The sequence below is a fragment of the Gekko japonicus genome, unplaced genomic scaffold (assembly GCF_001447785.1).
Source record: "Gekko japonicus isolate JY-2015 unplaced genomic scaffold, Gekko_japonicus_V1.1 scaffold100, whole genome shotgun sequence".
Classification (NCBI taxonomy): Eukaryota; Metazoa; Chordata; class Lepidosauria; order Squamata; family Gekkonidae; genus Gekko; species Gekko japonicus.
Window position 1 is genome coordinate 256,743 of NW_015167060.1, and position 15,498 is coordinate 272,240.

Below are 15,498 nucleotides of genomic sequence, written 5' to 3' on the forward strand. Positions count from 1 at the left end.
CTTGGCCAGCATCTCTTCCTCTGCATGCTGCAGGACCCAGTGAAATCCCACCACGGGCGCAGACCCTCCACCCCTCTGCAGTGAGCCTGCATCAGACCACCAGCTCCCCCAGTGCCAGCTCCGCAACCAGCCACTTCCGCAGATGTCAGCTACGACTCCATAGGAGCTATCGCTCCTGCCTTAGATGTTTTGGCTTCAATTCCTGATACTGGGGTTTCAGCTCTGTCTCAAAACTCGCTTGCTGAAAAGGACTCATTGAAGTAGGCGGCTATGTACAAATTTACCATATTCAAACAATCTCTCTCTCACTCTGTGTATGAAACTGGTTTCTTTGGTGTTAAGGCGCTTCTGGCGAGATCAAGGGTTAATCATGGATCAGAAGATAGGTTTTTAAGTTAGAACTTTGGATCCCAGAATCAGAAAGCTGCATTGTTAGAAAGGGAAAGCCAAGAGAATATGACACTTCATGACAATGCCTGCCTGCGTACACTCACACACGTTCCACCTATGTTGTCCTTTCAGTGTTCACTTGCTTTAATGCCCTTTTTGCAATAAGCCAACAGCCTTTACATTACTGAAGAGCCCAAATCCCAGTTCCCATGCCACAATGGGCTTCAGTAAGGTGGAAGGTATCTATGCTCTTGGAGCCAGAGTGCAAGACATCAAGATGTGACTGCTGACTCTGCAGGGAGTTTCATGGCAGGAACTTAAGCAGAGTTTTGGCACACCAGAGAAGGGGAGTTTCACAGCAGAAACTTATGCAAATTTTGGCACACAAGAGAAGCAACCTTCCAGCAAGCTAACCAGATACCGATTCCCTAAGAGCTGTCTTTCTTAGGTATCAGCCTGAGCAAAAAGATGTCCAAAACAAGCTTTCATCCTTTGTCCCCCACCCTGCCATTACTACCCAGCCCTGGCTGGCAGAGGCGGGATGATTCAGTCACAGTCCTGCTGCTTAGTCTTCAGTTTATTAAAGTGTAGGTAAAAACAAGTGAATTCTTCCAGCAAAGACTATACTGTCTTCAGGTAAGTTGAGATAGCATCCTTCTGAATGGCAGGCTGCACAGCGCCTCAGCTGATTTGTGCTCGCCAACAGCTTTGCATTCATTGTCACCTTACAGTATCCACACAGGACAGGCAATGCCCTGCATATACCTGTCGCCTCATGTGACTCCTCGGCCTTCTTTTTAACCATCTGATCCACAGGCATCAATGCCCTGCTGTTAGTTCCTGCGGGGAGACCTGTCTTCTGTGGGTTCAGCTGCAATCCTGGCAACCGGCTGCTGCTGCAGTAACACAGTAGGCAGTCTGTGCCGTGAGCGCCTCAGCCAAAGGCACACCAGGGTGTCTCACTGGGGTCACATTCAAGCAAGATGTTGAGGACTGTGCAGGGAGCTCCTGCCACAGTCAACGGAGTCCGTGATTCTACTCTGTACTGCAGGTTGGTCAAGCCTCCAGTACGATCCACCTTGAACTGCTCCTGAATGGAAACAAAAATGCCACTATTATTCACAAAACTCTAGAGCAGATGAAAGGGTACCACTATGAAAAAGCTAAAAGGAAAGGGTAAGAAAAATGCAAGGAGGAGAGCAAGCCCAGGAGGAGGAGGAAGTGTCATAAAGAACAGAAGCAGAGGCTCAGAGCATGGCTATGGCAAAGGGGAGGAGGTCTACAGTTATCATAATCAAGGGCCCCAGAATTCTGCATTTAAAAAATCCATAATTTTGCCATGTTGCAAATTGGAATGACTTGTGCAAATCAAGTTTACATAAATTCACTTAGGATGATTCACACAAAGCAAATGATTGCACCAGTTGGTTTCTGCAGGGCCTTTAGCAAATTTAGGAACCCTTTGTTGGTGATGTTTAAAGAATAACAGGGAAGAAATTGCACTGGGGCTGTTGCACTGAGTTAACATGTTCTGGCTATTGGAACCCCTTCTCAGACTTTCCTTATTTTCAGAAAAAAACTGCTATAATATTTTAATTTCAAACCCCCCACTAACCCTCAAAAAGGTTATGCTGAAGATTATGCGACCTCCATAAACACAAGGCATGTGGGACAGGGGCTGTAGTAAAAGATGGAAATTGGCTGACAGTAAACAGAAAAACTGGCTGGACCCAGCTTAATTCTGTGTGATACAGTCTTGCGGATGTCCTGCTTTGAAATAGTAAATATGCAAATGTCTTTTAAATATAAAGAAATCAGTGTATATATTTGTAACATGCTGAGCCAAAATAGTGGGGACACAAGGTGGAGGCACCTTTTGTGAATGTCCCTACCCCTGCAAAAATTAACCCAACCCACTCCCAGGGGATTTTGTGCAAATTATTTCATTGGACATGGATTATTGGAGAAAGAAGGTCCCCCTCTCCCTGCCCATTCAGCCTGCCTGGACCATTCCAGTACCTGGAATCCAGGCAATGATTCCATTATGATCTGCTTTACAGCCCCAATCACCATTTTCCCCTTCAAATCAGCCTTCCCCTGGTAACAATACTATGTAGTGCAATCCTAGACTTTAAACCCGATGAAATCAGTGGGCTTAGAAGCATGTAATTCTGTCTAGGAGGGCACCCTATATCACTTAGCCGGCTGACCATGTGACAGTGTTGCTATTACTAAGAAAGGTAAAAGGTAAAAGGCACCTTCATGCAGTGACCCTTGTGAGGGCAGAAAAGCAGGATATACATTTTGTAAGACAAAATAAATGGCGCTGAAGCAGCAGCCAAATAGAGCTGCAAACACTGGCCAATAGATATGACAACAGTAATCATTTCGTATCTTTCAGGAAGCTTTTGTGCCAGAATTATTTACTTTGAGAATATTTTAACCATATTAACTTGCTCTAAAGATTCCCAGAGTTTGCATAAACTCTGCAGTTAGAACTATGAGTTTGCATTTATGTACTTCATACACATGCAGTCCATTTAATTTTTTTGTAAATTCTAAAGGAGAGAAAGCTAGTACACAGGATTGCCAGGTCCAATGTCCACGCTGTTGGGCGGTGAGGGAAATTTCCGGGAGCGGGATGGAGTGACACACTGATGTCATTCAGAAGTAACGCTCTCATTTTTGGGCAAAACTCTATGGTAAAATTGGCATCAAACCGTAGAGTTTTGCCCCAAAACCAGAGCATTGCTGTGTGACGTCCCTGATGCGATGACATTACTTCTGCATGATGTCAGCGTGTCGAGGATGTGTGCAGCAACATCATTGTTTGGGGGTGGGATTCCCCCGCCAGCCTAATGGCTGGCAGTGGACAGAAGCCCCGAAAACCAGGGGATCCCCCGCTCAGAACTGGGGAATGGCAACCCTATACACAGGGAATACTGGGAAGAAATTATAGAGGCGAAGGGACAGGAACTGGAGATGACATCAATGGCAAAACATGTTCTCTGGTTTCTAGCATTCATTCCTTATCTAACTTGGCTTTTACCTATAGCCATGAAGGACTGAAATGTGCGCTTTAAGTTACTGCTCAATATTATCGCGATTTTGCAGAAACAGTCTGGGTCTACATTAGAAGCTTTGTTCTGTAATTTTCAGAGCACATTTCCTGTGCCCTCTGGTTGCTTGCGAAGAACAGAACTTTTCCTGTGCCCTCTGGTTGCTTGCGAAGAACAGAACTTTTCCTGTGCCCTCTGGTTGCTTGCGAAGAACAGAACTTTTCCTGTGCCCTCTGGTTGCTTGCGAAGAACAGAACTTTTCCTGTGCCCTCTGGTTGCTTGCGAAGAACAGAACTTTTCCTGTGCCCTCTGGTTGCTTGCGAAGAACAGAACTGAGCAAAAAGAACTGCTAACTAAACAAACAGCTCAAACAGAAGTAATAATCAGGGAACAGTGCAAGGCATGCGACAGTATTCCACAAACTCCACATCTTCTATTCACTGATGGGCCAGAAGAGAAATGCCCACCTGCTTCTGGGAAGCAATGCGCTTCTGGTCTCTCTTGCGCCACGCTGGGTCATGCAGGTGTTGGAAGGTCTTATATCCACTTGTTATCCCTGAGGGCCGGAAGAGCTGAAATAAAATAGCAGAGCCCATGTGTACCATTTGTCTGATGACAGGCATCTTAGGGGTTTTTTTGGGGGGGGGGGTTTGGGACAGGCATCTTCGTTGTATGCAGAAATCTCACTGCAGTGCAGAGGACCTGTCTAAACAATATACTTCTATGGGAAGAGGTGAGTAGGGTTCAGGGAGCCCTGAAGACCAAGTGTTGTCCCGCCCTGCCCCACCTCCAGTGAGAGGCATGTGGCATTCTTACTTGAAGTCCAGCCCCTTTGATACGACGGTAGAATTCATCATCCTCCCGGCCCCAGCCCCAGAAGCGGTTGGACATTCCATTGCACTGCAACGACAGCAAGGCTGCTGTTAAGCATTTCACTTCAACAAACATGCTGTCATCTTTACAAAGGCACAGCCTGCACAATTATGTTAAAACTCTTCAAGATGTGGGTGGTGCTCTTTATGACCAAAGACAGTCAACACAGCGTATCAGGACTAAGCAAGCAGGCTGGCTTTCCCAAATGCTGCTCCCCCAAATAGAGATAAATAACAGATATTTTCCGAGCAAGAATGTCAGGAGCTGCCCCTCCAAGAAAAGGGAACAACTTGAGCCTCACCATTCGGTAGTGCTGCTTGGTGAGCAGCAGGATGCCACCCACGTAGGTGCTATAGTGGTAGAGAGGATGAAGCTCAGGTGATGCCACATGGAAAGGGCCAGAGGCTGGGAAGCTGTAGTCCAGTTCCTCATTGAGAGGCAGCAAGTCCACGTCATGCATGGCAATGTAGTCTGTGTCATTGCCACTCTCCAGGAAGCCCACATTGATCAGAGATGCTCTGTTAAACCTGCCCAAGACACCAGGGTAAGCAGATTAGCCCCTGAACCCATGGTCCGTGTTCCAGGCACAAAATTCTACCCAGCTATTATTATGAATCAAAAGTATTCAGCTACGCATCCAGCCATTAGTATAGCAAAAGTCTAGAACTCCATGCTAATCCTTGGTTTCCATAATTAGATCAAATTATCCAACTCTGCAAAAATCACTATCTGCCCGTATATATTTTGTTTTGTGCCCCCATAATCCCCCCCATTTAGGCTTTTCAGAATTCCCCCCCCCCCCCGGGGACTGGCATGATGCTGAGCCATGAAGGGAAGGACATTAACTGACAGCCATTTTCACTGGGTGACCCCCAAACTCTGTTATTATGGGGAAGCAGTTCGAAAGCAAGAAATTGCAAGTAGATAAATAGGTACCACTTCGGTGGGAAGGTAACAGCGTTCCGTGCACCTTGGTGTTTAGTCATGCCGGCCACATGACCACGGAAACGTCTTCGGACAGCGCTGGCTCTTTGGCTTTGAAACGGAGATGAGCACAGCAACCCTAGAGTCGGATTCGACTGGCTTTCGAGCAAGGGAACCTTTACCTTTACCTAGATAATTCTAAAACTAAAAGTCTCTAAATGCTTTAGCCTTTCGGTACAGGAAAAGGGTTCCAAGCACTTAATATCTTTAGCTACCCTTCTCTGTACCTCTTCCAGCTCTGTGTGTTTGGGCTGCTGTTTGTTTTTTTGAGATGGGGTGATCAGCTGGAATGGAAAGATGACAGAGCAAATCTGGCACATCCACTGAAGAACTGTAGAGGGCTCTAGAAAGAGTTAAGTGTGCAAAGAAACGAATCTTATCTATATTTAAACAACAGCCTAAAGCTTCCACCCCTGCACCGGTCTCCTAAACAATTTCTCCACAAGCTCTATAATGTGGGGAAAGAGAGGGCTAATAATATGGGATTATGTGTGCATGATGTTTTATTATAGTGGTGGCAAAGACACAGTGCCTTTGGGGGGGGGGAAGCTGCATGATCTTTAAACTCAATTATCCCCCAAGCAGAGTTAATTGCTGAATTTAGCTCTATGTCATGCATATGTTATACATGATAGATGGAAGGGGGTGGTATTCAGAAAAAAGGTTACCCAGCTTTTTTATAAATTACTTGTTCCTCAAATTTTGCATGTCAATAACTGAAACACAGTCATGTTAACATCATCCACAATGTGGCTGAGCACTTAATAAAGTCACTTTGTCACCTTCCCACCTATCTAGTACTGTATAAGTCCCCAAATTCCCTGGTCTATAGACAGTTTATAAGCAAAACCATGCTTTTGCTTACTTGGGCTATATGAACACCAACAGCTTTTCAAAAGATCTGCTATCAACTACACAAGAAGGGTACACTGTGCACAGGATGTGCTGCAACTAACCACCAGTTGTGTTCTGCTTCCTGAGTTTATCCTGCGAAAGCACCCCCCTCCCCTCTCTGTCACACACACAAACATTTTGCATCATTGGCATGTGCATTCGATCTTTCAGCCTGGCTATTCTAAGCAGGCGGGACATTTCTTTTTTTAAAAAAAGGCCAACTAAAATGGCTGGGTGAACATGCAAGGATCCATGTGCAATAGCACAAATTCAGCGTCAATATGTTACAAAACAACAACACATGCTGTATCTGGAGTACTGGAAGAGGCGGAGTCAAAACAGAAACCTTTATGGAAGGAACTGGGAGAGACAAGCAAGAGAAAATGGAATGAGGGACAAACTGGAAAAGTGATGGTGTGCACATAGTCTTCGGTGAAGCAGAAAATGTCAGATACGCCTTTTGCTTTCTAGGATGTATTTGAATCACATGGAAGTGTTCTTTGCGGAACACACGGAAGGGGAGCGGTGGCACAGTGGGTATATCCCACTGTCTTAACATCTGAACTGTGTTGGTTCAAGCCCTGCGCTGGTGTGAGCAGCCAGCCTGTTGTCCCCAGCTCATCATCCACCCAGCGATTCGAAAGCTTCGGTGAGTAGATAAAATGGGAACCACTCCTTAGAGAGAGTGGGCACGCCAATCTCCATTGTGGGAGGGTGTTCGCTGACCGTCGGACGTCCTGGTCAAGGCTTGGAAAGCGAAACAGCTTCTCGGCTACAAAAGAATCCCTGCAATGGATGTTCTGGCCAGGTGGTGGCAGTTTGGCGATTGACATATGGGTCCTGAACAAACAGCCATGTGGAAAATGACGGAGCCAAGCCAGAAGACGGCAGTGACGGCGCGTGCAATTAAAAATGAATATATGTTGTCTTCCCTATCCCCTACAAACATTGTTAGTCCCTTGTCTATATTGAGTAACTGTACATCGCTTTGAGCCCACTGGGGAAAGCGATTAATAAATGGAAAGTATTATTATTATTATTATCCTGCACCTTTGTGGTCTTTGAAGGTTACTTCCAGACAGGTTTTGCCCAGGGTTGGCATCCAGGCCAAAGTGGCTGTTTTTGCAGCATTCACATAATGCCATCCCCCAGTCATCCACTTTCCATGTTTTCCCCAGCTTTGCTGCAATCTTTCCTAAACCTTTTGTTGTTCAGTCGCACAGTCGAGTCCGACTCTTTGCGACCCCATGGACCAGATCACGCCAGGCCTTCCGGTCTTCCGCCATCCTCTGAAGTTTGCTCAATTTCATGTTCGTTGCATCTATGACACTGTCTAACCATCTCATCCTTTGCCGTCCCTGTCTTCTTTGACCTTCAATCTTTCCTAGTTTGGTGTAAGATTTTTTTTTTTAAATGTCACAGTCAAATAATGTTTTTATGCCATGTAGATAGGAACGTGTATTTTTGCAGGTCTTACACCCGTTGGCACCATTTTCTTTCATCTGCCCTTCTGTGACTGCGCCCCCACCGAGGGCTCTTGGGGAGCTTTTCTATTAAATTAGCAATTGACATATTGCTAAAGCATTGTAATGGTATAACAATCTAGATGTCCGAAAATGAAAATTACATCTCTCTGAGAGTTGCCAAAGATATCTCAGCTGCAATAAAAATTCAAGCTGTTGCCATTAATTCAGTGCCTAGTTAAGTATGCAGTGATTCTGTGACTATTCTTAATTTTAATTTGATATTTTAAATTATGTATTCAATATTGGCTTCTTCCTAAAATGCTGAATGTTCCTTTTTCTCATGTATTTCAATTATTGTTTTATTATTTTTTCTAAAAGGCTATGTGGTATGTAAACTTCCTTGAATAAATGAATGAATGAAATAACATGCTACTAGTTACTCTGAATCCCAGCTTTCATTTAAAAAAATGCCCAGCCCTTTTCGTTGCATAGGTATGCCATTTCCTTTCTATCTCTGCAAAAAATGGAGCTAGAGACTTATTAAAGTGTAAACACATACATTATCAACATACAGCAATATACATGGATAATCCGTACAATTACAGAAGAAGCAGTACACATTTAATTCAAAGTCTAAGTAACAAGATGCATTTGTAAGATAAATAATAAATTGTAACTTTCAACTTCTAACTTTATTCCCGATTCTCCTGTTCATTCCCAGATACCCTTAGAATATAGAAAACTGGTGCTTTTTCTTGAACAGACACACTCTGGATTATACGTTTAGAATTGTTCGGGATAGTAACTATAGGTGCTCTTTCTTTCTTGGATTAATTTTGACTCAATCTCCTCTTTTATAACCACTTAATGTAGTCATTCCAGGCAGGTGAAATGAATTTCTCTTTTGACAAAGACTCCAAAATTGGATACCATTTAGCATTAAATCTAGAATTAATAGGAGTTCTACTGTTTCTTTTATGTTTATCTGTGATACTCTCCATAATGAATTGGTCCCACAACTTTCTGAACCATATTTGAATGCTTGGTGGGGATAGATCCTTCCAATATGAGGCTATGGAAAGTCTGGCCGCATAGAGCATTGTTTCAAGTGTTTCTTTATGATGATGTTGGGCTATTTCTTGGGGCCATAATCCTAAGAATAAATGTTCTGGTTTTAAGGGGACCTCAATATCTAGGATGTGCTTGATGTTGTTTAATACCTCTAGCCAAAATTTCTGAATTTTCTCGCATTTCCAAAAACAATGGGCAAATGTTCCTTCTTGTTTGCATCCCTTCCAGCAGTGAGGGGGGTATTTGGAAGATATACGTGACAATCGCTGAGGTGTCAAGTACCATCTAGTTAAGATTTTGAACTTGTGAAGGTCCATTGGTAAAGAGCGAGGAGTGCTGCCTCTATTTGCCCAGATTTTGTGCCATGCAACCTCATTAACAGTGAGGTTGCATTCTTGTTGCTAGGCAGATATTAGCTTTCTTTCCACCGTTTTCCTTTTCACCTTTCTCCTTCTCTCTTCCTCCCTCATCTATTTGCTTTTTCTTTCTTTCTCCCTCTCTCTTCCTTCCTTCTTCCCCCATTTGCTTTCTTTCAGTTTCTCTCTTTCTCTCCTTTCTTTCCACCTCTTTCATTCCTTTCTCCCTTCCTTCCCCCTCCCTGCCCATTTATTTGTTTTCTTTCTCTCCCTTTTTCTCTTTCTTTCTACCTCTCCCTCTTAGACAAATATAATAGCAAACAGATAAATATCATTGGACAAACAATTATCATTATCAATATCTGTTTTTACCCCTTTTGTTTTTATTTTTGGCAGTCTCATGTAATGTTAATAAAAAGCAAATCTGTGTATTTTTCAATACAAATGTGTGCAATATTTGTTCATGTCTTGCGGCTCACAAATATGTTTTTATTGTTATTTTATTTTTCCAATTTATACACCGCCCTCCCCGCCAGAGCAGGCTCAGGGCGGCTTACACGGGGTAAAATACATAATAACAATCAGAATCTCCATAAAACATTTAAAAACAGTTCATTAAAACAATACGATATTAAAGTGCTCTAGCTATGTTATTTGATGTCATATCAATGGCGTTACCACATGAGTGCATTCCATAAGTTGTTTAAGTATACAGCTCACTGATCTTCCTCAGATATGATTGGCGCGCACAGGCTGTCGGCAACCAACCAGGGACCCGGCTCTACAGGTTTCAGTTGTTATTGATAGTGGTGGCAGCTCCTAGTTAAAAGCCTGGTGGAAGAGCTCTGTCTTGCAGGCCCTGCAGAACTGTAAAAGGTCCCGCAGGGCCCTGATCTCTTCCAGGAGCTCATTCCACCAGTGCGGAGCTGCCACTGAGAAAGTTCTGACGTTTAGTACAAAATTAGAGTCCAGTGGCACCTTTAAGACCAACGAAGGTTTATTCAAGGTATGAGCGTTTGTGTGCAAGGCACACTTTTTTTCAAATACATTGGAATGGTGTGTAAGGTTCAAACTTATAGACAGGGAAATTAACATGTAACATGATGATGTTTAAAATATGCAAAGTTTGGCCACCCCTGCTCTAGCAATATGTCAACTGCAGCTCTTAAAAAACAACACACAAAAAGCCCTCTGGTGGTGAGAAAGGAAATGGCAGCTATAAGAAGCTGGTGCAAGGAAACTGCACAGAAAATTCCTGCATTCACAGTGGCAATGAAAGCTACACAGAGAATTGCCACTATGTGGAAGTATATCAAGTGAAACTCCACAGCATGAACACTGGAGCTGATTTCTAAATAATTCTAGCTCAAATTAAACTCAAGGTCTGCAAACCACCCCATGTAGAATGGTAAGTAACATTGTACAAATGAGAGAGCTGGGATTCCAGTACAGCAGCACCTTAAGAGACCCATAAGACTTTCAGGGTATAAGCTCATTAGAAAAGGGAGCTTTGACTTTCAAAAACATATACCCCCAAAATCTTGTTTGTCTCTAGGGTGCTTCTGGATTTGAATCTAGCTCTTCTACTGCAGACGAATACGGCTACCCTCCTGAAATACAGATTACAAAGAATAAATAGCAGAATTGTTAGGACATGCCCCAACAGAATAAATTGCCCCAACAGAGTATTATTGAGGAAAAAACTAATGCTTTCGAATGACAGCTCCCACCTTGTTCTTCATATGCTTTCCTAAGGCTTGAAAAGTAAAAAGGCCAGCTTATATGGCTAAACGAATCAAACAGTTTGGTGTAGTGGTTGTGCCAGTTTGGTGTAGTGGTTAAGTGCACGGACTCTAGTCTGGGAGAACTGGGTTTGATTCCCCACTCCTCCACTTGCACCTGGCTGGATAACCTTGGGCAAGCCGTAGTTCTGATAAGAGCTGTCCTTGAAAAAAAAAGCAGTTTCTGTCAGAGCTCTCTCAGCCCCACCTACCTCACAGGGTGTCTGTTGTGGGGAGGGAAAGGGAAAGGAGCTTGTAAGCCGCTCTGAGACTCCCTTGGGTAGTGAAGGGTGGGGTATAAATCCAATCTCTTCTCATCTCTTCTTCTTCTCAAGTGTCAGAAAACAAGATATGCTGGTTGGGAATATTGATATTTTAGAAGGACTGAATCTACCTGTCCTAGATGGATAAAGGTTGGCTTTGTCATAGCAGAGTAAGAGCTTGGGGGGATGGGGGGGGTCATGGACCCTGTCTGGCTCTTTGAAAAGCAGATAGGCATGGTGGCTAAGATCAGCTTCTATCAGCTGCATTTGATTTGCCAGCTTTCTCATTACCTAGACTGAGCTGACATGGCTACACTGATCCATGCTTCTGTAACTTCATGGTTGGATTACTGCAATGTGCTCTGTATGTGGCTGCCCTTGAAGACAACCCAGAAACTACAGCTGGCCCAGAATCAGGCAGCCCAACTGATGTCAGGGGCTAGTTGCAGGGAACATATCTGACCCATTTTGAAACAGCTTCATTGGAGGAGGAGGAGATTGGATTTATGCCCTGCCCTTCACTCAGTGTCTCAGAGCGGTTTACAATCTCCTTCCCCCCCCCCCACAACAGACCCCCTGTGAGGTAGGTGGGGCTGAGAGAGCTCTTGAGAGAACTGCCCTCTCAAGGACAGCTCTGAAAGAACTTGTGATCACAGCATGAACACTGGATCAGCTGCATACAGGGGAGTGGGGAATCAAACCCGGTTCTCCCGGATTAGAATCCGCACTCTTAACTACTACACCAAACTGGCTATTGGCTGCCAAAACCATTGGCTGCCAGTCTGTTTCCAAGTTCAATTCAAGGTGCTGTTTATGACCTTTAAAGTCCTTCACAACCTAGGATCCACATATTTGAAGGACCACCTCCTTCCATATGTCCCTCTGGGCCAACCACAGTAATCAGGCAGCCACCTGGTGCCTATCCCACCACTTAAGGCCTCTTCCATTGTGGCTCCAGCTCTGTGGAATGGGCTCCCTGAAGAGTGAGAGAAGCCCCTTCCTTGGAGATATTCAAGAGGTTCTTCAAGGTCGGCCTGTTTGCCAGGGCTTTTGAGGGGGGTTGAATAGCAGGCATCTTTTAAGGGGGGGGAAGGGATTTGGGGCTTTTTTATTTTATCTTTGGTTTTATCTGGAGATGTTTTAACTATTATTGTAAACCACCTTGAATCAAGAGGAAAGGCAGGATATGAATGTTTTAATAAATGAATAAATAAATAAATATTACTCTTGGTCTAAAGAAAGGAACACAAGCAGAGCCAGAGTAACTCACTTGGGAATTACACATCTCTGAGACAGAAAGGGAACACAGGAAAGTTAGTCCTTTTTGGGATGTCTACTAGAATCCAAGAAATGCTTCAGTAAGAGTGACCCGAGACAGTCCTTCCTTTTCCTACCCCAATAATGTCATAGTTACATTATTTACAGCTCACCATTCTCACTGAGACTCAACATGAATTACCAATTTAAGAAATCTAATAGGGCTAGGAATTGTAGAAATTTGAAATAAATCTGTCATCTGAACAAAGCATAAGTATTCACCATAACGTGTTGAACAATTCAAAACATGGTATTATGTTAGTAGAAGCACAATACATTTTCCAGGGCCAATCTGTTGTGATGTAGCACTATTCCCTTTACAAAAATTCCCACCCAAACAATTCTGTTTTACAAAGTTTGTGAAATGGCAGGAACATAGCAACCTTCCTGACCTCTTCAGGTAGGCCACGCCACAGGGCGGGGGCCCCTACAGAGAGGGCACATGTATGGATGGTCGTTGATCTTGCCCATCAGCAGAGTGGCATTTGCAGAAGGCTCTGTTCAGATGAGCAAAGCTGTTGCGGCAGGACAAAGGTGGAGAGGCAAATATGAGCATCCAAGGCTATGAAGGACTTTGTATGTGATACCCAATAGCTTGAAGTGAGCTCGGTAATGTGGGAAGAATATTTGGAAATATAGTTGGTTTGGGTCTAAAATGAAACTATACTATCCCTTTCTTGTACCTGTGGTCAATGAATAGTTATAGTTTTGTTAGCTACACTAAGGCTAATACCCTTAAGCCTTTGTATATCCTTTTTGGTCAAGTAGAAACCTCTTAGACTTCACGGAGACAGAAGAGACCTTACATTCCATTCTCAGGACCAATATCATCATCATAGGTGATAGGTAAATCATCATAGGTGATAGAAATCCAAGACCTAAAGTCAGGCCATGCATCTAACAGGAAGACTCTTGTGGTCAAAAGAGCTATCAATTAGCAATGCAATTACACCCTGAGAAACCAGGTTTCACACACCCCCATTGACATCTTAGCAATAACACGAAGTTTCTGTGTTATCTCTCATGCAGGAACATAAGAGAACATCCTGACAAGATGTGACTCTGGGTTGTAGTGCAAAATGTAAATTGTTATCTGTCTTGTTCTGTAAACAAAATGTGCTTCGCTGGAATGTGGAAAGCAATCTCCAGTCAACAGTGGGGCCATCAAAACCCTGACTGATGTCAAACTGATGTAATTAGTAAGTGTAACCATTCTTAAGCAACCCTTTGATTAATGTGTATAAAGCTGGGCTTCTCTCAAGGCATCTTCGCTCACTCTTGGAATCTTGAGAGAAATGCTGTTTCTCTGAGCTTCACAGAGTGGCCTGGAGGCTTAAAGGAAAAGGGAAACTTAGAACTTACATTGTCTGTCTTATCTCAGAAGTTTGCTTATTTTAGAACATAGTAATTACTTTGTATTGTGCACCCAGCTTCAGCACCTGGCTGGCTGAGTGCCTAGGCATTTTAACCTTCATTAACCCTAAATAAAGAAGTGCTTCTTTGGATTTTAAGAGACCTTGCCTTTGTGTCTCTGTCAGTAGTTATATGTGGGTTTAGCATACATTCTTTTACAGCCTTGGTTGGACAGTATCATAGATGCAATGAGCATGAAGTTGAGCAAACTTCAGAGGACAGCGGAGGACAGGAGGGCCTGGCGGGATCTTGTTCATGGGGTCGCGAAGAGTCGTACTCGACTGTGCGACTGAACAACAACAACAAAATTACCTTGTATTGTGCACCCAGCTTCAGTGTCTGGCTGGCTGAGTGCCTAGGCATTTTAACCTTCATTAACCCTAAATAAAGAAGTGCTTCTTTGGATTTTAAGAGACCTTGCCTTTGTGTCTCTGTCAGTAGCTATATGTGGGTTTAGCATACATTCTTTTACAGCCTTTGGTAAGGGTCAACACCTAGACTTAGATCCGAAGGTATGTGGATGACATGCATTCAGACACATGTAGCCACATCCCACTGCAGCATGGATGTAACATGCATGGTCTGCCTAGCTCTCAATAATAATAACCATTCTGCTGCATTCTGCATGGCCTGAAGTCTCAGAGCTAATTTCAAGGGAAGACCTATGTAAGCATGCATTTCAGTCTTGATGTCACCATGGCATGGATGCAGATGGTCAGACAGGCTGAGTCAAGGTAGGGGTAGCCATTTTCCAGGCTAAACTAAGTTGGAAAACAAGCATTTTTTGTAGCTGTATTAATTTGCTTCTCTAATAGTAATGCTGGGTCTATAACCCCTAGCCTCTTGAGTCACCAAGGGTCAGCTGACCCCCATCAAAAGTGGGGAGCACAATGTCATTTAAGACCTCAGGCTTCTGAACCAACATTACTTACACAAAGTTGCAAAAGGAACATACCAATTCTAGAATAAAGAACAGTTAGAACCAGTGTTCCCTCTAAGCTAAGTTAGTGTGAGCTAGCTCACAGCTTTTTAGCCTCTGGCTCACACATTTTTGTTTTAGTTCAGAAAGGATGGCTCCAGAGCAAACTAATTTATGCAGCAGCCAAATCGCTTGCTCACAACTTTAATACCAGTAGCTGACTTCTGGTTTGTGGATTGGCGATGGTGGTCGCTCTCCCCGGACCTCGGGGGAGCGATTAGCACACCAGCGGCATGGAGGGGTGTTACCTCAAGCGGCACCCCCACGGAGCCTTTGTGATAGGCTCCAGGCCAGAGGGCTTTTGAGGGCTAGCCTCTTTGACGGCTCGATGCCGGAGAATCGAGGCTTCCCTCTGCCCTGACGGTCCTGCCATTGTGTGGCCTCCGGGCACAAGCTAATTCGACCGGGACAAGTGTGGGAGATCGAGCGGAATAACGAATGATGTGAGCAAGGTCAGAGAGATGACCAACAATGAACGTGAGTTCTAAGTAAACGGACTATTTTAAAAAACGAATCCCCCCCCCATGGGAAAAGCGGAGCGCAAAGAGGGACACCTCTCAAGTGCATGGACAGATAAACATATCGAAGGGGGAAGGGAGGAAATAAATAGCGAGTTTATTTTGAGAGACTTACTTGAGTGCCGATAGTGAAG

At 43.9% G+C, this 15,498-nt stretch overlaps 1 protein-coding gene across 1 annotated transcript in view; it reads right to left on the bottom strand.

Annotated features, from left to right (window-relative positions):
- Positions 1-693: 693 nt before the first annotated feature.
- The window catches only part of B4GALT7 (xylosylprotein beta 1,4-galactosyltransferase, polypeptide 7), a 17,791-nt gene continuing 2,986 nt past the window's right edge, over positions 694-15,498 (bottom strand). The window contains 4 exon segments of the mRNA XM_015412531.1: positions 694-1,480; positions 3,917-4,021; positions 4,266-4,349; positions 4,624-4,849. Of these exon segments, the coding sequence (XP_015268017.1) occupies positions 1,325-1,480; positions 3,917-4,021; positions 4,266-4,349; positions 4,624-4,849 (571 nt within the window). The 3' untranslated portion in view covers positions 694-1,324.